We start from the raw sequence: 18652 nt of genomic DNA, 5'->3' as shown, positions 1-18652 counted from the left end.
CTGGTTGCGGGCAAAATCCGGTTCAATAGGTTAGGATAGAGAATTTCGCGTGATACTGACATCCTAAGTCGTAGAATTTGCAATGGAACGACAGCTTTGACCTATTATCACTTTGTTAGTAATGGTGCGATTTTCACCAAACTTGGTAGAATCATGTTCTATGTTATAGCCAATATTGGTGCAAGTTTATGATTCAGTCAGTTACTAAAAATTATAGTAATATACTATTATTTGAACAAATATCAATATGAAGGGCACTTTGGAGCTTAGGCACCATATGGTGGCAGCTTCTTGATGTCTTCAGATTTTGTGGTTGGGTAGTTTCTGAGAATGGGTCGCTAAAAAAATGATCTCGTTCGACTCCCCCCACTCGCCATCTTTTCAACAAATGTCAAAACTAAGACCGGCTTTGGAAAGTACTAACGAAGGCCTTTCATTTGATACTCCGCATGACTATATTTGGTGAAAAAAAAATTTACACCCCCACGTTTCGTTTTGCACAAAACCTTAAAAAAGAAAATGCGGCAGACGCTGCCTCATATGGAACCATGGTCTAGGCCAGGACGTTAGGCAGCTTTTAGGGATATCGAATTGATGGACCTCGGTGCAAAGCCGGGATGTCTGTAGTTCCTTACTAAGGCAGACCTAGACCGGATACCGGTGGTTGCGCCGTTAATGATGATGGTGGATCTGTTTTTCAGTTCACTAAAGATAAGCAACAAGTCGTTTATAAGAGTAAGTATATAGGAATATTTGGGTCCGCAATGGTTCCATTTGTGCATTCTGAGGACGAGACGTATTACATTTTGTGGGGTGTACATTTTCAGCCTTAACTCTCCTACATTTCAATCAGTATCGAAAGTTAACCCGATTTCAAAAGGTCCTTTAGATATCCAACATGTTTTCCACTTAGCCTCGCATGGCGTGAAAGAAATTCTGTAAATAAACCCCAAACCAGTTCGACCTCGGTGCCATATTACATCAAAACTTCTAATCACCTGAAAGTCCCATTCCCGAGAGAGGACTCCATGTTGAAGAACTTTTTCTATGTAAAACGATATATCTTTTGGAAGCCTACTATATTGATGCTAAACTTTCGACCCCAAATTGAATCAATTTAACAACTGAATTAGAAATTCAAATGCTAAGGCCAAGGAAGCGGAATACATAGAGCATCTTTTCATGGATGCTATACAGATTAAGCTTACCCGATAGACAGTTGGGAGAACGCGAAAATATTGTAGTGTATCTGATGTAGCCGCAAATATGTCTGCGGCTTAACTCATAATGTGGTTGAGGTCAGGTCATTGAATGGGTTTGGTTTTACGATTGGGATCCTCCTTGGTCGAATGGAGTGCTAACCAAAGATGAAATATATCATCACATAACCCACGACTCCTTCGCTGTAGAATGCATGTAGTCATTGATTGGAGAGTGTATCGATTTCGGGTTCTTTCAAAGATAAATGCGTGTCTCGCGTTGAAAGTGTCAATGCTCAGTGTAGTCGTTGGAACTATGGATACGCGAAAATTAATTAATAGCAAACAGTCGACATTATGACCGTAGAAACTGAGAGAGGCAGAGTGTTCTGTAGCTGCAGCACTAGAAGTTACAGTGAATACTAGTTATAACAACATGGTTCTGCATGTTGCATTTTAATCTCTTTGTTCTCGACATCCTTTCTAGCTTTTATTAAGAAGTCCCTGGAAATTCCATAAAGAATTACGCTCGGAAGCTGCTGGCCCTTCACTTTGTAATGGAGTTAATATAGGGAAAATTTCAAACAATTGGAAGTTTTTCTATTACGAAAATTTATCGTCACATGCAAACACCGTCTCGTTGAGAATGTTTTCAAGGCATCTATGCTGTGCAGGTAAATCCGCTCCTCACCTTCGCAGCTTTGAGTGCACATTGTTGTATTTTGCAGTAACTCGGCTCTGGTTTTACGACCGTTGTGCCCCATTCAAGTTAATTACCGCATTCAAATAAGACTGCAAAAATCATAAGAAAATATACGACATCAGACACAGATCGATCTCCAAAACCGCACAAGAGTGAATTGCAAGTGGGCTCGCGTTTGAAAACTGCAATGGAGCCCAAAGCTTTATGGGCTCGATATCTTCATGTCTTTGCAAATACACACTTCGCCAGTATAGCGTGTCGTAAATCTGTCGTTACGTCACTGCGTCGAGTATCCATCCATCCATGCCTCAGTTCTGCCGGACTGAAAATAACTGAGTTGAGCGAGTTGAATTCCTCCCCAACGACAGGCTGGGATTTTAATAGTTTCTGCTCTAAATTCAGACGCATGTCAAAGCCTTTAGAGGACCGCGGCCCAACCGACCAATAAAATCGTTTGTCGTTGGGGCTCAAACACAAAAATGCCTAACCACAATTCGCGATATTTTTCGCGTTTTATTAGGAGTCAGATAACAGATCCACACAACGCTTAGGCACAGCGAAAACCGCACTTTTCCGATCTTTACAACAAACTGTGCAGTGTGGATGGTAAGCAGACCGCGCCAAAGGGGAGGAGATATAACTCGTTTATGGGATTCAATTACTGCGCAAATGGTGGTTACAGCACCTTCAAGGAGTCGAGCGCTACGCATGGGGAGCGGCTTGCACTAAGCCATAAATCTGGAAACAGCAACGAAGCTGAGGAGCAGCTCCACAGCCTCCCCTCGCAGCAAACATCGAAGTATCAAATGAATGGTATTTGTGTCATTCCGCGCCACATTGCAAAAATGTGGTTGCTCAAATACAGTTAGCTCAGCTCTTAGCAGTGAAACTGCGATCCAGAAGCACATATGCAAAGGAGAGATATCAGAAAGAATTTCATGTTTCTTTACGAAGATTTCGGATTGGATACGTGTAACTTTAAACTGTTAATAGTAATTCCCTCAGGAGTTAAGTGCACCTTGCAATAGCTGAATGCCACCTCGTTGTTTGATAAAGAAACCAAAACCCGATTGTGTGAGACAAAACCCCAATAAAATCCGTCCAGTGTCTGTTTTTGTGCCACACCCAATTTATTCAAGAATGAGTAAACCTATTGTCATGAAATTTGGTAACAGTATGACAACCGTGCAGCATTTTACATGTAGTGAGCGGGACCCTTTTGGGCTTAGTTTAAGGACAAGATTCAATATATGCGAAACTTTTTTAAACTCTCACAACAACTTTTTTACATCCATTTCATCTTCTTTTCAGAATATGGCCATGCAGAAGAAACATCAAATGACCTCGGAGCAGACCTAATTTTCAATATACTTCGAAAAATAAGGAACTCAGGGCTCAAAATGCTCGTATTATAAGTTGTACCAGATCCCATCCCCAGAATTATCCAATGAGGCTTCAAAGGCATCCCATACCAACATCTACTTAATGAAAGCTACTACATTACCGTATTTGTGAATTTTACAAGAAAAGACAAGGATTACCCTGAATGAACAAAATTATGCAGATGTACATACATAATAATATAGGGCAGGATACTTTAGTGGAAAACCTAGAACTATCAGCAAAGGATAAAAAACGTGGATCCTTTAGGCAAGACCCGATTCAATCAATTTGACTACGAAATAATCGAATAATCAGCTCTGATGAGTGTCAGACCGTATAAGGAGGTCAATATAGGCTTAGATGACTCTCTCATTGGCATGGTGTTCCGTATCTCTCTGAACTACAAACTACACTATAAAATCCATCATCATTTGGGACAGCGTCTGATGTCTGATGATTGACAGCAAGGCACCATCTGTTCTATACAAATGATAAGAAATATCACTCCATGCAACAATTACGGAGATATCACTTTGCTCTTCAATGATATTCTCCGTTATCTTGCTAGGCCAGATAGCATTAAACGCCCAGAACATTGTCAGCCCACACCAAAGAGGCTTCATTCTACCCGAATCAGATTTTTACTATGGAACAAGCGAAAAAATAACTATTGGTAAATGATCATCCATAGTATTTCACCATCATTTCATCGAGCTTAATGTTGTCTAGCATAGCCAGGATAAAACTTTACACGGCTTCAAGAAAGTTCGACATCCCGACGACGATCACGCTGACCCTGATCAAAGTCCGAAATCAGATATAAGTAGTAGAAACAAGTCTAAGACAAGAGGATAATCTACGATGTATCCTTCTTGATGTGACCCTTGAACAAGATCGAGCAGACGACATGAGATCTTGAGCTGCACAGTAATGACGGCAAAACGAACTACTTGGTTGTACCGTCAGCACCAAAGACAAAAACAACAACAGCCAGCAGCACAAGCAAATTAAAAACAATGAAATCGTTGAACATTTTTTTCTAAGATCGAAAATCCCAACCGACATTATTATTACTATTCTGTGAAGGGGAAGTCGCATCGCGTGCTTAAAGAACTATTGTGCCCCTTTTGCTGGTTATAGTGTGCCTATTAATCATAGTATCTCAAGAAAGTCTATAACCGTTAGGAATTTTAGTATATTCCCTACTTCCGGATCTTTCAACTTTGCATCTAGTATTAAGTGTTCTCCCAGATGCCACGACCTATGGACACTGTCCGAGAACGTGTATACAGGTTTCATCACAGCCGGCGCAGAACCTACAGGTAGTCTCCCTAGATATCCCTAGGTGATAGTTTAGCTGACAGTAACCAGTGATAATTCCCACTATGATTCGGAGGTTCTTTTTGGTGAGGTTTAAGCAATCCTTTGTACGCATGGATTCCTATCCCTTAAAAGGCACCTCTATTCCTGGTAGCTCCACCCAGTATAATTCCCTCAACCGTTTCTCCTCATTTTTCAATGTCATAGCTATGAATTTGTTCCTGATTCTACAGAAGGGTTTCAGTTCACTTAAAGACGTCTCTGCTCCCTTCTTAGCTAGTTCGTCCGCTGTCTCGTTGCCTTCCAGCCCAACATAGCTGGAACCCAGAGTATCCAGACCTTGTTGAACGAGCCGAGCATATTCAGCCCCTTAAGGCATTCCCATACCAGTTTAGAGTTCAGCTGGTTGATCCTAAGTGCCTTGATCCCTGCTTGGCTGTCGGTGAGAATAACAATATTCTACACCCTGCAGTTCCTTTGAAGATTAAAGGAGGCACATCTGTCTATGACGTATATTTCCGCCTGGAATATGCTAGTGTGCTTACCCAATGGCTTCAAGTACATTTTCCTTGGACCAATGACACCGGCACCCGCTCCCTCTGCTGTGAGGGATCCGTCAGTGTACCATGTAATCAGTTGCTGGTTTAAGCCGTATGTCGCAGCCACGCTCTCCCAGTTTGTTATGTTACTCCAACGTGTTTCAAACTTCTTATCGAAGTGAAACCTCGGTGTTATGTTATCCCTTGGTATCAATAATTTGGGATACCACCTAGAAAGAATATCAATCTCCTTCGATTTAGGTAGTTCCCCGCCTGACCGATACTCCCGGCCATCCTCAATATTGCTCTTCTTGCCTGTATATGTATGTACAGATGGAGACGGGTTAATCTCATATTTCTAAGAGGTTAGATATTGTCTTCTATTTAGAGTCAAGCCTAAAATTGATATGCATATGCAAAAGAGAGATACTGATGAAGGGGGTAAGTTGCTCCCGAAATATATATCTACACTGTAAAATAAAAATTGTAGTTTGGAATAAGCTACTGGTATATCAATTTTAATCTCAGATTACTGCCCTAAAGGTAATCATTGGCCTGACTATAACATTGTATATCCAAAATAGTATCTTCGGGCTGCAACCCAATTTTCTCCTGCTATGGACCTACAAGTCATCAGAGCCCTCTTCGAAAAGTGCTTCCGGCATGCGTCTTCCAGAGTAATTTTTGGTCTAGCGTAATTCCCAAATATTTGACCTCCGTTTCTCGTTTTACCTCCATGTCATGTAACCCTATGGCTCTCAAGTGATGAAGTTTACATTTCCTAGTGAATGGTACTATGGTGGTTTTGGCTGGATTGATACGCAGTCCCACCTTCCTGCACCAGACACTAGCAACCCTTAGTCCAGTTTGGATTCTATCACCTAGGATATCCTCATGTTTGCCCCTACAGATTAAAGCAATGTCGTCGGGGTAACCTTGGACCTGTATCCAGTATTTGTTAGCACTTTCAGGAGTTCGTCCACTACCATACTCGACATAAGCAGCGATGGTGCCCCGCCATGTGGACAACCTTGAGTAGTATTCATGACAATAAAATTTGTACTTGTCGCTACTTCTATTTGCTTACTTTCTAGCATTTTGCTCGTCCAGAAAATTAGAGTGTTTAGCACTCCCTTGCAGCGCAGGATATCTTGTATGGCTGTGTGTGATGTGTTGTCGAATGGTCCTTCGATATCCTCCAACCGGTAGTAACTATAGTGATGACATCACGCCCAGCAACCAGTGAACCTTGTTTCGGCTTAAATAAACTACTTTATTGGAAGCGTCACCCCAAGACTGTATACAGGAGAAACAAATCCAATTCTAAAAGAGTACCGAATGCCATTTTATATCTCTCGGGAATGTGGATAATGTATTGGTGTGTTGGTGTGTCGATGGCGCGTCGATGGTTTTCTTGTGTGTGCTCCCCCATCCCATTCAACAAGCTGTAAGAATGCACTGCATCACATATACGGTACTAACTCCAGACCTTATGTGCTGAATTTTTCTCGCGCATTTACCGTCAATAGTCGAACATGTGCAATGATTTTTTCCTATCATAAAATGTCCAACAGTGCACTGGAAGTTGAATCACCTGTATACAGTCATCTTGCGCCACCATCTCATTTGGAACAGCGTCTGCCTTGATCTCTTTGCAAATGAAATTGCGAGCTTTTGTACGCGTTCCAAAGAGCAATCCTGCGAAGAATTTTTGAGCTCTAACAGAAGGAGTATGATCCCAGGAAGTCTGTAGGCTTAATATCTATGGTAGGAGGTGTGGTAGACTCTTCTTCTGATGGAGTGATAGAGTAAGCCAGGATGCCAGGTGCCTGGTGGAGCTGGTTCAGCGCAAACCCAGACGTTTCGAATTTATTAGCAAAACAAACTTAAGCCAGACACCGGCTGTTGTACCGTTATTGATGATGATAACACTGGCAAACTGGTAAAAATCATACTGCAGTTAACTCTCTCTCAGCTACCATGAAGCTATGCGTCAGTTGGCTGGTCGACTAGAGGACTCCTTAACTGAAGAAAGGTTAGTTGAATTATCATACTGCTTCGAAGGTAGTAACCGGTGTGCAGAGAGAATTTCTCTACTTTTGGGCAAGTATAGTTTGCGAGCTCCATAAGTTAATGGAACAGGACGAAGATCTACAGACCCGCCTCAATCAAACATTGGAATCAGCCACACAATTTTCTATTGAGTTTGAAGAGGAGGTTTGCTAGAATTAGACTTTCTCATGAAAATTATTTGAGTGATTGGATTCTGTTATGGCTGCGGGCTACCAAATACGCACAAACTCATATATCCCAAGTGTCGTACTCCAGCGCTCAGCCCCATTCCAGCTTTTTCCATTTCGACCGCGTCCTATACATTAGCTTTCGAAAATTAAGATATTAAGGCATTCAACCCCTCAACTATTTAGTAGCAGAAGCATGATCAAAGATTGCTCAGATATGGCTGGAGTGGTGTGTTCCATACTATTATACAAATCATTTGTATAGGCGTAAGCACTTGTAATCTCCCAGAGATAAAAGCAAGTGAGTTTACCGTTTTATGGCTCTGAGCCTTTGGAGTCTCATTCTTAATCCTTCATTATATAAATATATTTATAATGGTGCCACATAAAAAGGCAGGAAGCCACACTAACCTTTGATGCAACAATAATTTTACCTATTATAATGCAATCAAAATATAGTGACTTCTATAGAGAGTATTAAAACCCCATCAGATACGATAGTGCTTGTGGTAGCAGGTATGACTTCAGAGAGGCAAACAACCCCAAAAAATAATGTATCTTAATTTTATGTTATTTTTCGCTTCTAATCCCTACTTTCTCATAATCGGCTGATTAAAAAGCTAGTCCACTATAAAAATTTAAAAACTATCTTTTTTTCTGCTGAGAGCCCTAACATCTAACGAATGATATACTCAAAGGATTTCTTAGTCAGAAACGTAGGAAAATTTTAAAAGCTCAAAAATATATTTTTCAAGTGGGCCCGACTCACCAATCGAAATAATCTGAACTGATCGGACCATATTTTCGAAATTAAATTAAAAATTAATTAATTAAAAAAAAAAAACAAGTCGGAAAACCGGAAGCTAAACGCTTCAGGTATGAGGTTTTGTGTATTGCTTATATAAGCATATTTGAGTGGACATTTGTCCCATTTGTACCTAGTTCGTAATGTTTATGCATTGAGCTTGTCAGACCATTCATTTTAGTATGATATTGACATTCAAAGCAGAATGCAACAAATTTTCACTGTGATCTATTATAACTCTGTTAGTGCGATTACCAGCAACAACCACCTACAAAAAATAGAAAGATTAATTCTTTTTGTTTTTTAATATACTTTATATCTGCTTAATATCATTTCTACATGAAATGTACCGTTTACGAGTTATTTACGAAAAGCCGTTGAAAAACATGCATTTTTTCGATGAAAAACGACATGTTTGAACATGAATAACTCCAAAATACTACTTGTACGAAAAATGTTTACTCAAAATTTTCTGCTTAAAATTGACTATTTATGAACCTTTAGACTAAGAACTTTGCTTTTTTAACGTTTTACTTTAGTCCATCTTTGCTGTTTTGCCTCTTTTTTCAAATCCAGAGTCATTTGTGCCAAGGACCAGCAATCGGCGATATGTTTGAGGAAAGATGACATCATTCATTAAACCCCTTCACGTCCTCAATCCAAGGCAGCATGTCACTGATAATGAGAAGAAAAATAATCAGTGCACTCTGGACTCCGCTTTGGAATTCAATTCCTCTGAGATTTACCTCGATGCAGAATGTCACATTTTGAGCCACCATATGTCGATACGATTAGTTTCCCCAGAATGTCCCTTCTGCATTGAACATTCCAGATACACTTCCTGTTCACACTGTCGAAAGCTTTCTCAAAATTGATGAAGAGCAGGTGGAGCGGTCAACTCCGTACACTGTTTCACAATGATCCAAAGGATGTAATGTGGTCACCTGCCTCTGCCAAACTTTCTGCCCCCGTTTGGAGGAGCAGTCCATATGCTCATATTACGATGTCTAGCCATATCATCCAGAAGGGGTTGCGTCCTTGATGGTTTTACTTGAGTTACTGTCGCGTAAACTTAACCCCACGGTATGCTTAAAACACGGATTGATTTTGTGAACACAATCAGAGCCTCGCTGTGACAAGCAACAACGGCACCCGCCTATAATGAGTGCATGACTGAAGCATTCATACTGGTGAATGCAGGGCATACCTAAATCTCTACCAAACTTAGGAACATGGAAAAAGAGTTGAAACGCAACTCCACGTTTGAGACCCGAAGGTCTCTTTGTCTACTTGGACGTAACCACAACCACTAGGATGCCAACCATTACAACCGAGCTGAAAGTACATGATCCAAGAATTCTCCTGATACATGATACCAGTATAGCGCTGGTAAAGTTTCGTGGTCGAAGCCACTTTAGATAAAGGCGTATAGCGTCTCCCGGATGTCACCTTATGGAGGTTCTCCTAGGCCACTTGGTTTTGGTTTGCTCGACAGGGTTGCTCTTCTTCCTCGGCGCCACCTCAGAGTTTCCATCCACAAGGGGTAGAACTTCACCAGATTTTATATTATTTAGAATTGTAACGAAGTGCTGCTTCCACTCTTTCAACTCCTTATTATCGTGGATGAAAAGTGGTGCGGTATACGGTAGCGAAATCGCCGTTATTTGTGGCAGCTTCCCGCCTACTCCCGCTCACAGCCATCAACAGAACTCCCAGCTTCTTACAGCTATGGATTCTTCTGCAAGTTTCAGCCAGCCAGGTTTTGTAACACAAGAGACAAAGGCACTTTTGATAGCAGACCACTGTTCGTTAATATTCAGGGGTGCGTTATGTAAATTTGCGTCATTTGCGCAGCAAGAAAGTTTTCACCGGGGAATCGCGCAGACGGCTTATATTGAATTGAGCAGATGCAGCAGCAACCCGCAAGTGAAAGTAAGCCGACCATCAGATAATCCTCCTTCTCGAGGCCAATGCCAGTACTCCTTTTACGCATATTCAGAAGACTACTTCTTAACTTACTACTCATTCCGATATAACCAGATTTGATATTCGTGACCGACCAATCGAAGTCTAATTGACCTTGCGGAAAGTCCTGTGTTTGAACAATGTGCCGACGATGATGAATTGGCAAAAGTTTCAGAAGTCTACAAACTTTTTATCGTCATTTTTACGGACAATGCTTCTCCATCACATGCCCGAGTAACATGATGTTAGGGCCCACGTTGACATTCAGATCACTTTGCCCCTAGATGACGCCGCAAAAGATAGATTTCTAGACCGTTCATCTGATCCTTATGAAAATGTGTATATATACGTGATTTCTAATGGAAAATATTTTGGTACTATCCATTAGACGATGCTGCAATGGATCAATATATATAACTTTCAACCAGTCGTCATAATGCATAATGACTGTGATTGATGAGATATTAAATTCTGAAAATTATTGAAAATGCCACCCAAAAAATCGAAAATTGAAAAATCAACCAGGCATACACGGTAACTAACAGTAGAACTGCTGAAATATCTGAAGGACGAGACTCGTAACTGGAAACAGAACGAATCAGAGCTCCTATTTCAAAAGCTACTGAAATATGAGAAGAGAATAAGACCGACGCCAAAAATATGACCGGAAAAGAACTTCTATTTCAAAGGCTGCCGAACCATCAGAAAAGAGAGATGCACAATTTGCCAATCTTCTAGTTTGAGCTTCCACTTCAAGGGCTGCCGAAACATCTTAACAATATGCTGTATGAATCACAAATCTTTGAGCAAAAGTGTCTACTTTCATAACTACTGTAATTCTCTAAGAGTAAGATACACGACGTCAAGCTGAACACTCACGACAGGCTCCAACAAAATTGCAAATCGTTCCCAATAAAGCAGCATTCAATAACAATGAAGATTACGATTACAAAATGCATTAAAATGTCCTCATTGATGTAATGGGTATATTGTGCTTACATTGTCGTGCTTTGAAGTTTCAGTAACAAATACCTGGTATGTATTGACTGAGCCGTCAGAGCTGCTTCTGACTCATATTGCTGGACCTACCTCAGAATCCAAACACTTTTTACAATATATTCGGAAATACAATTCTTGCTTTCAAATTGCATCGTTCAGAGCAACAAATATGGTTATTTCCCACCTACGTTCAAAGTGAAAAGAAAAACGTATCATCAGATTGGTTCACTTATATAGTACACAGGCAGAACAAGGTCTGCCGGGTTCAGCTAGTGAGTATGTACAGGGTACATTATAAAAGTAATGCGCATTTACCAGGAAAAATAGATTTATTCATCCGATTGGTATAGACGGTTCAAGTTCTTCAAAATAGTCTCCTCCTCCATTGATACACCTTGCGGAGGCGATTCTGTCACGCTTGGAAAGCACCCTGAAACTCCTCGACTGAAGTGCTTCCCAGGGACCTTGTAACTTGCGCTTGAATGTTCTCCACCGACTTTCTGTGCATTCCCTTCAGTTCTTTTTTCAGTCGGGGGAACAAAAAAGCACCACGGAGGTCTTGTTCTGAGTCAGGAAGTTGGTAACGATGAAGGCGTGTGGCTGGGTGGAGCCGGAAAACGTTTTTGATGTCAGGCCTGACGCGGGCGACCCGTTGTTTCAGTCTCTTGAGCACCTCCAGAATTTCCGGGCTGCGTTGACAGTTTGTCCATCTGGTATAAACTCAAAATCGACGATTCATCTGACGTAGAAGAAGGCAATCGGCGTTGTTTTGATGCGAGACTTGCTCATGCGTGCTTTTTAGGTTTGGGAGGGATTGTGCCACCTCCAAATGTATTGCTCCTTAAAGGCCTCTTGAAGCATTTGATACGTCTTCGTTGCATTCTTCCCAAGCCGCACACAAAACTTGATCGCATACCGTTGTTTCAGTGAGCGCTCCATTACGTAGTAACACAATCGAAAAACAGACTTCGCACAATAACACGCCTTAACGCTCCTACTGCTCAGAGCAAACTGAGACAAGGCGCATTTGATGTATAGTTGCGTCAAATAAAACAACGCGCATTACCTTCATAATGCACCCTGTATATAAAATCAATACTTGGTGCAAGGTTACCGAATATTTTGTAATTTTTCCTTTATTTGAAATAAGAGATTTGAGACGGTTGGATTCTTGCATTCTACTGTTATTTTCCCAAATATCCTCAATATTTTTCTTTATAATATTTGTATTATTTTAGCGTTCAATCGCTTTATGTTTTAGATATTATTAGATCATATGCGGGAAATTTCCAAGCTACGGAAGAATTGATCTGGAATCGTCTTGCAGGCATTTCTGGCTTTTTTTTGGACACATGGCATGGTGCGCCGCCATATATAAATGTATAAGACGATGATGGGTGCTTTAATATGTTCGACAGCAAAACATCTTTCACAACTTTCGTGTATTGGTCACTCTTCATTATTTGATTGACAAAATATGGAGCTCCATATCATTAACACAGGGGGCATTCATCACTTTTTGTTTAAGGGTTTGAGGGAGTCCTGAGTCCACCATCTACTTGATGGCAAACCAGACCTATCGGTGGGTCAGAAATAGAAGAAGAATGTTTCTTTCCAGTTAGTTCGGTCCGCCATAAAGTGAATGGTGGACTCAAGACCCCCTCAAATCCTTAAGCAAAATTTAGATCAGAACTTACTAAGCGATTTTTGTCATGGATGTAATTGATATGGCGTGTTATGAATTATACATAAAGGGAGCAAAAACATCTAATAACCACTTCGGCCCGGCTGTTCTCAGGGCAGACATGAAGCAGGGGAATATAAGGAAGAAAACAGGAGAATATGAAATAAAATTTTCCAAAATCTTAATATTATTTTACTTACCCAACATCACACACAAATTTTATTAAAAAAATTGTAAACATTCACAAAAAATACAAAATTTCGTTGGAAATTTGATATATAATAATTTTGAAATTCAGCAGAAAAAAATAGTTGAGATGAAAGATGCTGCGTCCGGAGAGATTCAAACAAACGATTCGATATTCATTTATGAAATATAAGTGTCAACAACTTTATAACTGTAACCAATTTTAATTTTTTTTTTACTTGAACATTCTGGGCTAGGCTATTCCTCTTTTGAAAACATGGAAATTTTCCGGTTATTCTTATTTTTTGGTGGTCTACTGTAATTGCTAATAAAAAATATCCGTTCCCATTCCATTGAAAATCTTTGTCTCTGTCAACAGTAGCAACAGAATTCCCAAATTTGTATGTTACTAGCATACGGTGAGAGTCCAGCACGAAACCAACACAGTCACTAAGGCTGTCAACCAACCAAACTTCCCTAACAGGTTTGCCAGTCGTGAACACCAAATGCACTAGATAATATATGGAACCGGACGGCACGTGTCGGACCTAACCCGAATGTTAGCAGTTCGGTGAGATAAGGGCCGAAGTCCTTGGTTCTCCAATATTTTTTCCCTGTCAAAACACAGAGATTTTGTCACGTGCATTGACTCAGGAGTCAACAAAACTAAACCCACCCAATAGAGAAGTGAAGTGTCGAGGTGGATCGATAACATCGAAGATCCTAAATCCCAAAGGAGCTAAATTGCCAAACGACCTAATAAAGGAGGAAAGTATATCAAAAAACCTATGGCGCGCGAGATGCACCAGGAAGGATCAGCTCTGAGCGGATTCTGACATCTAAGTAACGAGTGTCTCCGTCTTCCTTTCCTCTTCATGAGAGCCAGATTATGTAGTGGCCCTGCGGCGGCCCACCCCAACCTTATCGTTCGCCCCCTGCCCCCTTAGATAAATGGGACGACTATCGCTTTCCTGTGGATGTTAGAACACAACCAACTTAATTTTTACGTGTGACTATCATTTCTATAATATGCTTCATTGATATGTGGAAAATACATATAGAGAGTACCCGCAGGGATCTTTTTTTAAGGTTTTGTGTAAAACCAAACGATTGACACCAAATATGCTGGACAGGTGGGAACTGTGAACGCTCATACATATAGTGAGTTACATCCTTTTACGTCAAATTTAATACATGCACAAAGAGGTGTAAATTTCTCAATCTCGGTTAGCACTTTTCGAAGCCGGTCTTAGCTTTGTTATTTGTTGGAAAGGTAGAGAGTGCGGGGGGTCAAAATTGATCATTTCTTTAACGGGCCCATTCTCAGAAACTATCCAACCGAAAAATCTGACAGTTTTTCTCGAAACTGCATATTGAAAATCTGCTGTCACCATAGCCCAAAATCTATCCAACGAAATTCTTTGAAATTTACACGACTTATTCAGAACATAGTCCGCAAACTAGGATAATTGCCATTCATTTAGTAGTTTTTTTTTATTCATTTAGGAAGCCATAAAAAAACACCAACATTCACACAAAAAAAAGTTTAACACGGCACCAAAAATTTAGCTTTTAATATTTTTTAATAATCCTAGATTGCGGACTGTAGTTAAATCCGCACGTTAAAATGCCGTTTACTTTTTTCTTTAAGATAATCGGAGCGCCCTCTAGCATGGCAGCAGAAAAATACCTTTTCCTTAGATGGGTGTATTTCAATAATGAACTATGCTATCGTGCTAGAAAATTTATTACGCATGCTCAAGATATTAATAAATACCATATATGGTAAAACATTCGTATTTGTATCTTTATCCAGTTCTTCACAAAAAATTTCCGAAAAAAGCGAAAAAGCGGCCTTCACACGGGATGACCCCCTTAAATCAACATCTTATTTATGTTAAAGTGCAAACTATACAGGGTATTTTGTTGATGATGGCAGAAATTTTGATGATTTATGTACCACTCGTTTGATGGAAAATGTTCCAAGAAATGGCTGCTCTATATTTTACCGTTACGGATTTATAGCGTTTTTAGTGAATTCTCTGTGACCTTCCCAACAAAATCACTTATTTAATCCTAGATCTGATACCATTTTCGGAAACTACATCAAATTGCTTATAAATGAATATTTTTCAATAGTAAAGATCATCATCACTTCGAAGATTTATATCAGTTTCAATTTTGAAGAAATTTTAAAACCAATTTTATATCTAAATTTCCATATGCAATATTGAAACTGTACTTTAAGCTATGTTAGCTTTCGAATAACATGTACAAGTGATGGAAAATTACTCGAATGGAAGAAAGCGGGGCATTGATGTGAAAGAAATCAAACGTCTTAAGTTTTTTGGCGCATTTTTCGTTGGTCGCAAATAGAACTCCCATATCTAAATCAATTTGCTCGACATCAAGACCACGTTTTCTCTAATATTCATTAATTCCCCACGATTAACCCTACCATTTTAACATGTTAGTCGAAAGTTAACACAATGTCAACTTTGCAGGTCTGTAAGTTTAAAGTGCCACTACAATATTGCATTTTGAAATTTAGTTAAACAAGTCGTGGAACCGGAAGCTGGGCGCTTGGTTTTGTTTGCTTCTCCTGTGAGCATATTTAAGTGCAGAACTATCCCATTTGTACGTAGCCCGTTATGTATATTCGTTTAGCATGTCAGACTACTCACTTTAGTGTGATATTGATATTCAGTTGCAGTAAATTTACACGGTAAAGTCAACTTTGAGCTACTGGAACTTTGTTACTGAAAGTATGATTTTGATCAAACTTGGGGATAATATGCTTCATATTATATTTTATACTACTACCAACCTTTATAACTCTGGGATAAACTTAAGAGGGTTTACTCAATTTCCCCAAAAAATATAGTAATATATTATTATTAACTTAATTTGAACAGATGTCAATATGGAGAGTATTTTGAGGCCTGGGCATTATATAGAGGCAGCTTCATAATTTTTTTGAGATTTTTCGGGTGGGTAGTTTCTGAGAATGGGTCCGTTAAAGAAATTATCACTTTCATGTCAATCGGTATAACCGCTTCTGAGAAAAGTGCGTGTGACAGACAGACAGACGGACAGACAGACAGTGAATCGATTTTAATAATAATAATAAAAGAAGTTTGCGTATTTGTATTTGTGTATTTGACTCGAATGGCATCTTATTTGCATGGTTCAGATGCAGTAAATTCGCGCGAAATTGATAAGTTTGAACTGCTATTACTTCAGCGTAAATAGCCAGATTTCCATGAAATTTAGCACGTATATACGAAATATTGTCCTCTATGCTGGTACAATATTCAGAACTCCTAGGATGAATTTAAGGGGGGTTTTCAGTAAATTTCTAAAAGTTAGTAATATGCTATTCGTAAGTTAATTTGAGCAGATATCGGAATGGGACATACTTTGAGGCCTAGATTTCATCTAAGCGCACACTGATTTTTTTCGGATTTTTAGGTTGGGTAGTTTCCGAAAATGATTCCTTTCTCACTTTAAGTGCGTACGTTTTGACTCCTTATTCACCCACTTTGCAATTCACGCCGAAACTTATGTCAGCTTCGGAAAGTACAAATCGAGACCTTTCATTTGATACTCTACACGACTATATCCGGTGAAAAAAATTTTGAATCCCTTCAAAATCGATTTTGAAATTTCCCTAAAGTTTGAACAGTTATATCTTGGAAGCGACGATGACTTTTGCAATTAAAAAATATCCATTTATACGAAATTTTATTTAGTTTCCGAAAATGGTATCAAATCTGAGATTAAATGATTGTGGCAGTGGAATTGTGATTAACACTATTCACGAAAAACTTATATTTTATTATAACTCCACAAAGGTCAAAGATAGAGTGGCCATTCCTGGAAACAATTTTCCTCAAACGAGTGATGCTATCCGCCATTAAATTTTCTGCGATCGTTTACGAGATGCTTTGTATACTCTTTGATGCGCGGATATTTGTTCTGAGAAGTGTTTATTATATATGTTTTGAAACTCGAAACAACTATAGCTACTAAAACAGGTAAGAGAGAGAGAGAGGGAGTAAAGGGCTCTATAGCATACGTGTGAATAAAAATAGTAGTTTTTTTGTTGACTATTACAGGCTCCATTTTACTCGTTAACAGTGGTGTTATCTCAAAACCAGTTTTACATTAATTACCTCAGTTTTTTGGGATTCAACTTTTAGAGGAATATTGATAAAAAGTTGCATTTAAAAGTGGTCTGAAATTAATCTCAGTTTAGAGGGTGAGTGGATGCACCTACGTAAAGACTTCGTGGTGTAGAAAGGTTTTAACGAAAATAAAGCATAATTGATAACTTTTGTTATTCAACCGCTCTTATTTTCCTCGAACTAAAGTCCCCTGTTACGTGAAATTGCGAGTTTTTATTTCTGAACTTGAATCCATTGCTCACTCTACACAGTGAAAATATTATTCAAAACAAAAACGTCTGTAATAACTAGGTTTTCTTCAACATAAAGAAGAAGAGTTCACGCTAAAGGGTATTTTATCATCATCTGGCAATATAGATCTTCGAACGTCACTGTCAATTTCTGCCAGTGTCAAACGTTGTTCGCATTTCTGGTTTACGGGGGTAGTTTCCACACGATTTCAATATTTAGAGTAGTTTTACAAACATGACGACCGCAGCTCGACCCACATTTGATCCAGCCCGAGGTGGAAGTGGTCGGGGTGAAAAAGATTTGAGTGCTCTCTCCAAGCAATACTCTAGTCGGGATTTGCCCGGACATACAAAACTCAAATATCGGTAAGCAAAGCGACATTAATAGATTTGGTGGCTATAATAACAGTTTATTTTACAGTGAACAGGGACAAGGAACCTCCGAAGAGCTGCGAAGCAGAGATTTCCGCAAGGAGCTTGAGGAGCGTGAACGCGAATCACGACCAAACAAAAATCTACCTCCAATTGTACGCAAGGCCATCGAGGCAAACAGCAGCAGCAACAAGCGACCAAAATTAGATCAGGTAATTGTTTTTTTAATTTAAACAGAAATGAGGAGTATCAGATAACTGCACAGAAAAGTGAATTGAAAATATTGAAAAACTACAGCTGCCAGGGTGTTCTTGTATCTCAATTGAGTTAAATTCATTTCGCAGGCGCCTCCTACCAGTTTGGATGCCGATGATCCCATTGCCCACGATTCATCCGAGGAAGAGGACTCCGATGACGACGATGACACCGCAGCTCTCCTCGCCGAATTAAACAAAATCAAGCAGGAACGTGCTCAAGAAAGTGCAAGGAAAGAGGCCGATAGAAAACAGGAGGAGGAACGCATCCGAATGGAAAACATCCTGTCCGGAAATCCCTTGCTGAATTATAGCACCGGTTCGAAGGGCGATTTGAAAGTAAAAAAACGTTGGGATGACGATGTCGTATTCAAGAATTGCGCTCGTACAGAGCCCGAGAAAAAGTCACATTTCATCAATGATTCGTTACGCTCGGAGTTTCACAAGAAATTCATGGAGAAGTACATTAAGTAAACAAGCCTAGATGTTAACAAATTTCATTAGAATATATTTTCCTGTAAAATAAGTCTTCAATAAAGTTGTTTTGATATTCCTTTGAATTGGATTTGTCTTGTTTCTGGAGGGT

At 39.6% G+C, this 18652-nt stretch overlaps 1 protein-coding gene across 1 annotated transcript; it reads left to right on the top strand.

Moving 5' to 3' along the window:
- The first annotated feature begins 17296 nt into the window (after positions 1–17296).
- On the top strand, positions 17297–18626 carry LOC119657163 (protein CWC15 homolog). The gene is made up of 3 exons (XM_038063946.1): positions 17297–17806; positions 17862–18024; positions 18157–18626. The coding sequence occupies exons 1-3, from the start codon at positions 17676–17678 to the stop codon at positions 18538–18540; spliced, it is 678 nt and encodes a 225-aa protein (XP_037919874.1). The 5' UTR covers positions 17297–17675; the 3' UTR covers positions 18541–18626.
- The last annotated feature ends 26 nt before the right edge of the window (positions 18627–18652 follow it).

Source organism: Hermetia illucens, chromosome 5, assembly GCF_905115235.1.
Source record: "Hermetia illucens chromosome 5, iHerIll2.2.curated.20191125, whole genome shotgun sequence".
NCBI classification, from domain to species: Eukaryota; Metazoa; Arthropoda; class Insecta; order Diptera; family Stratiomyidae; genus Hermetia; species Hermetia illucens.
The sequence above is the reverse complement of the archived record's forward strand: the minus strand, read 5'-3'. Positions and strand labels throughout refer to the sequence as shown.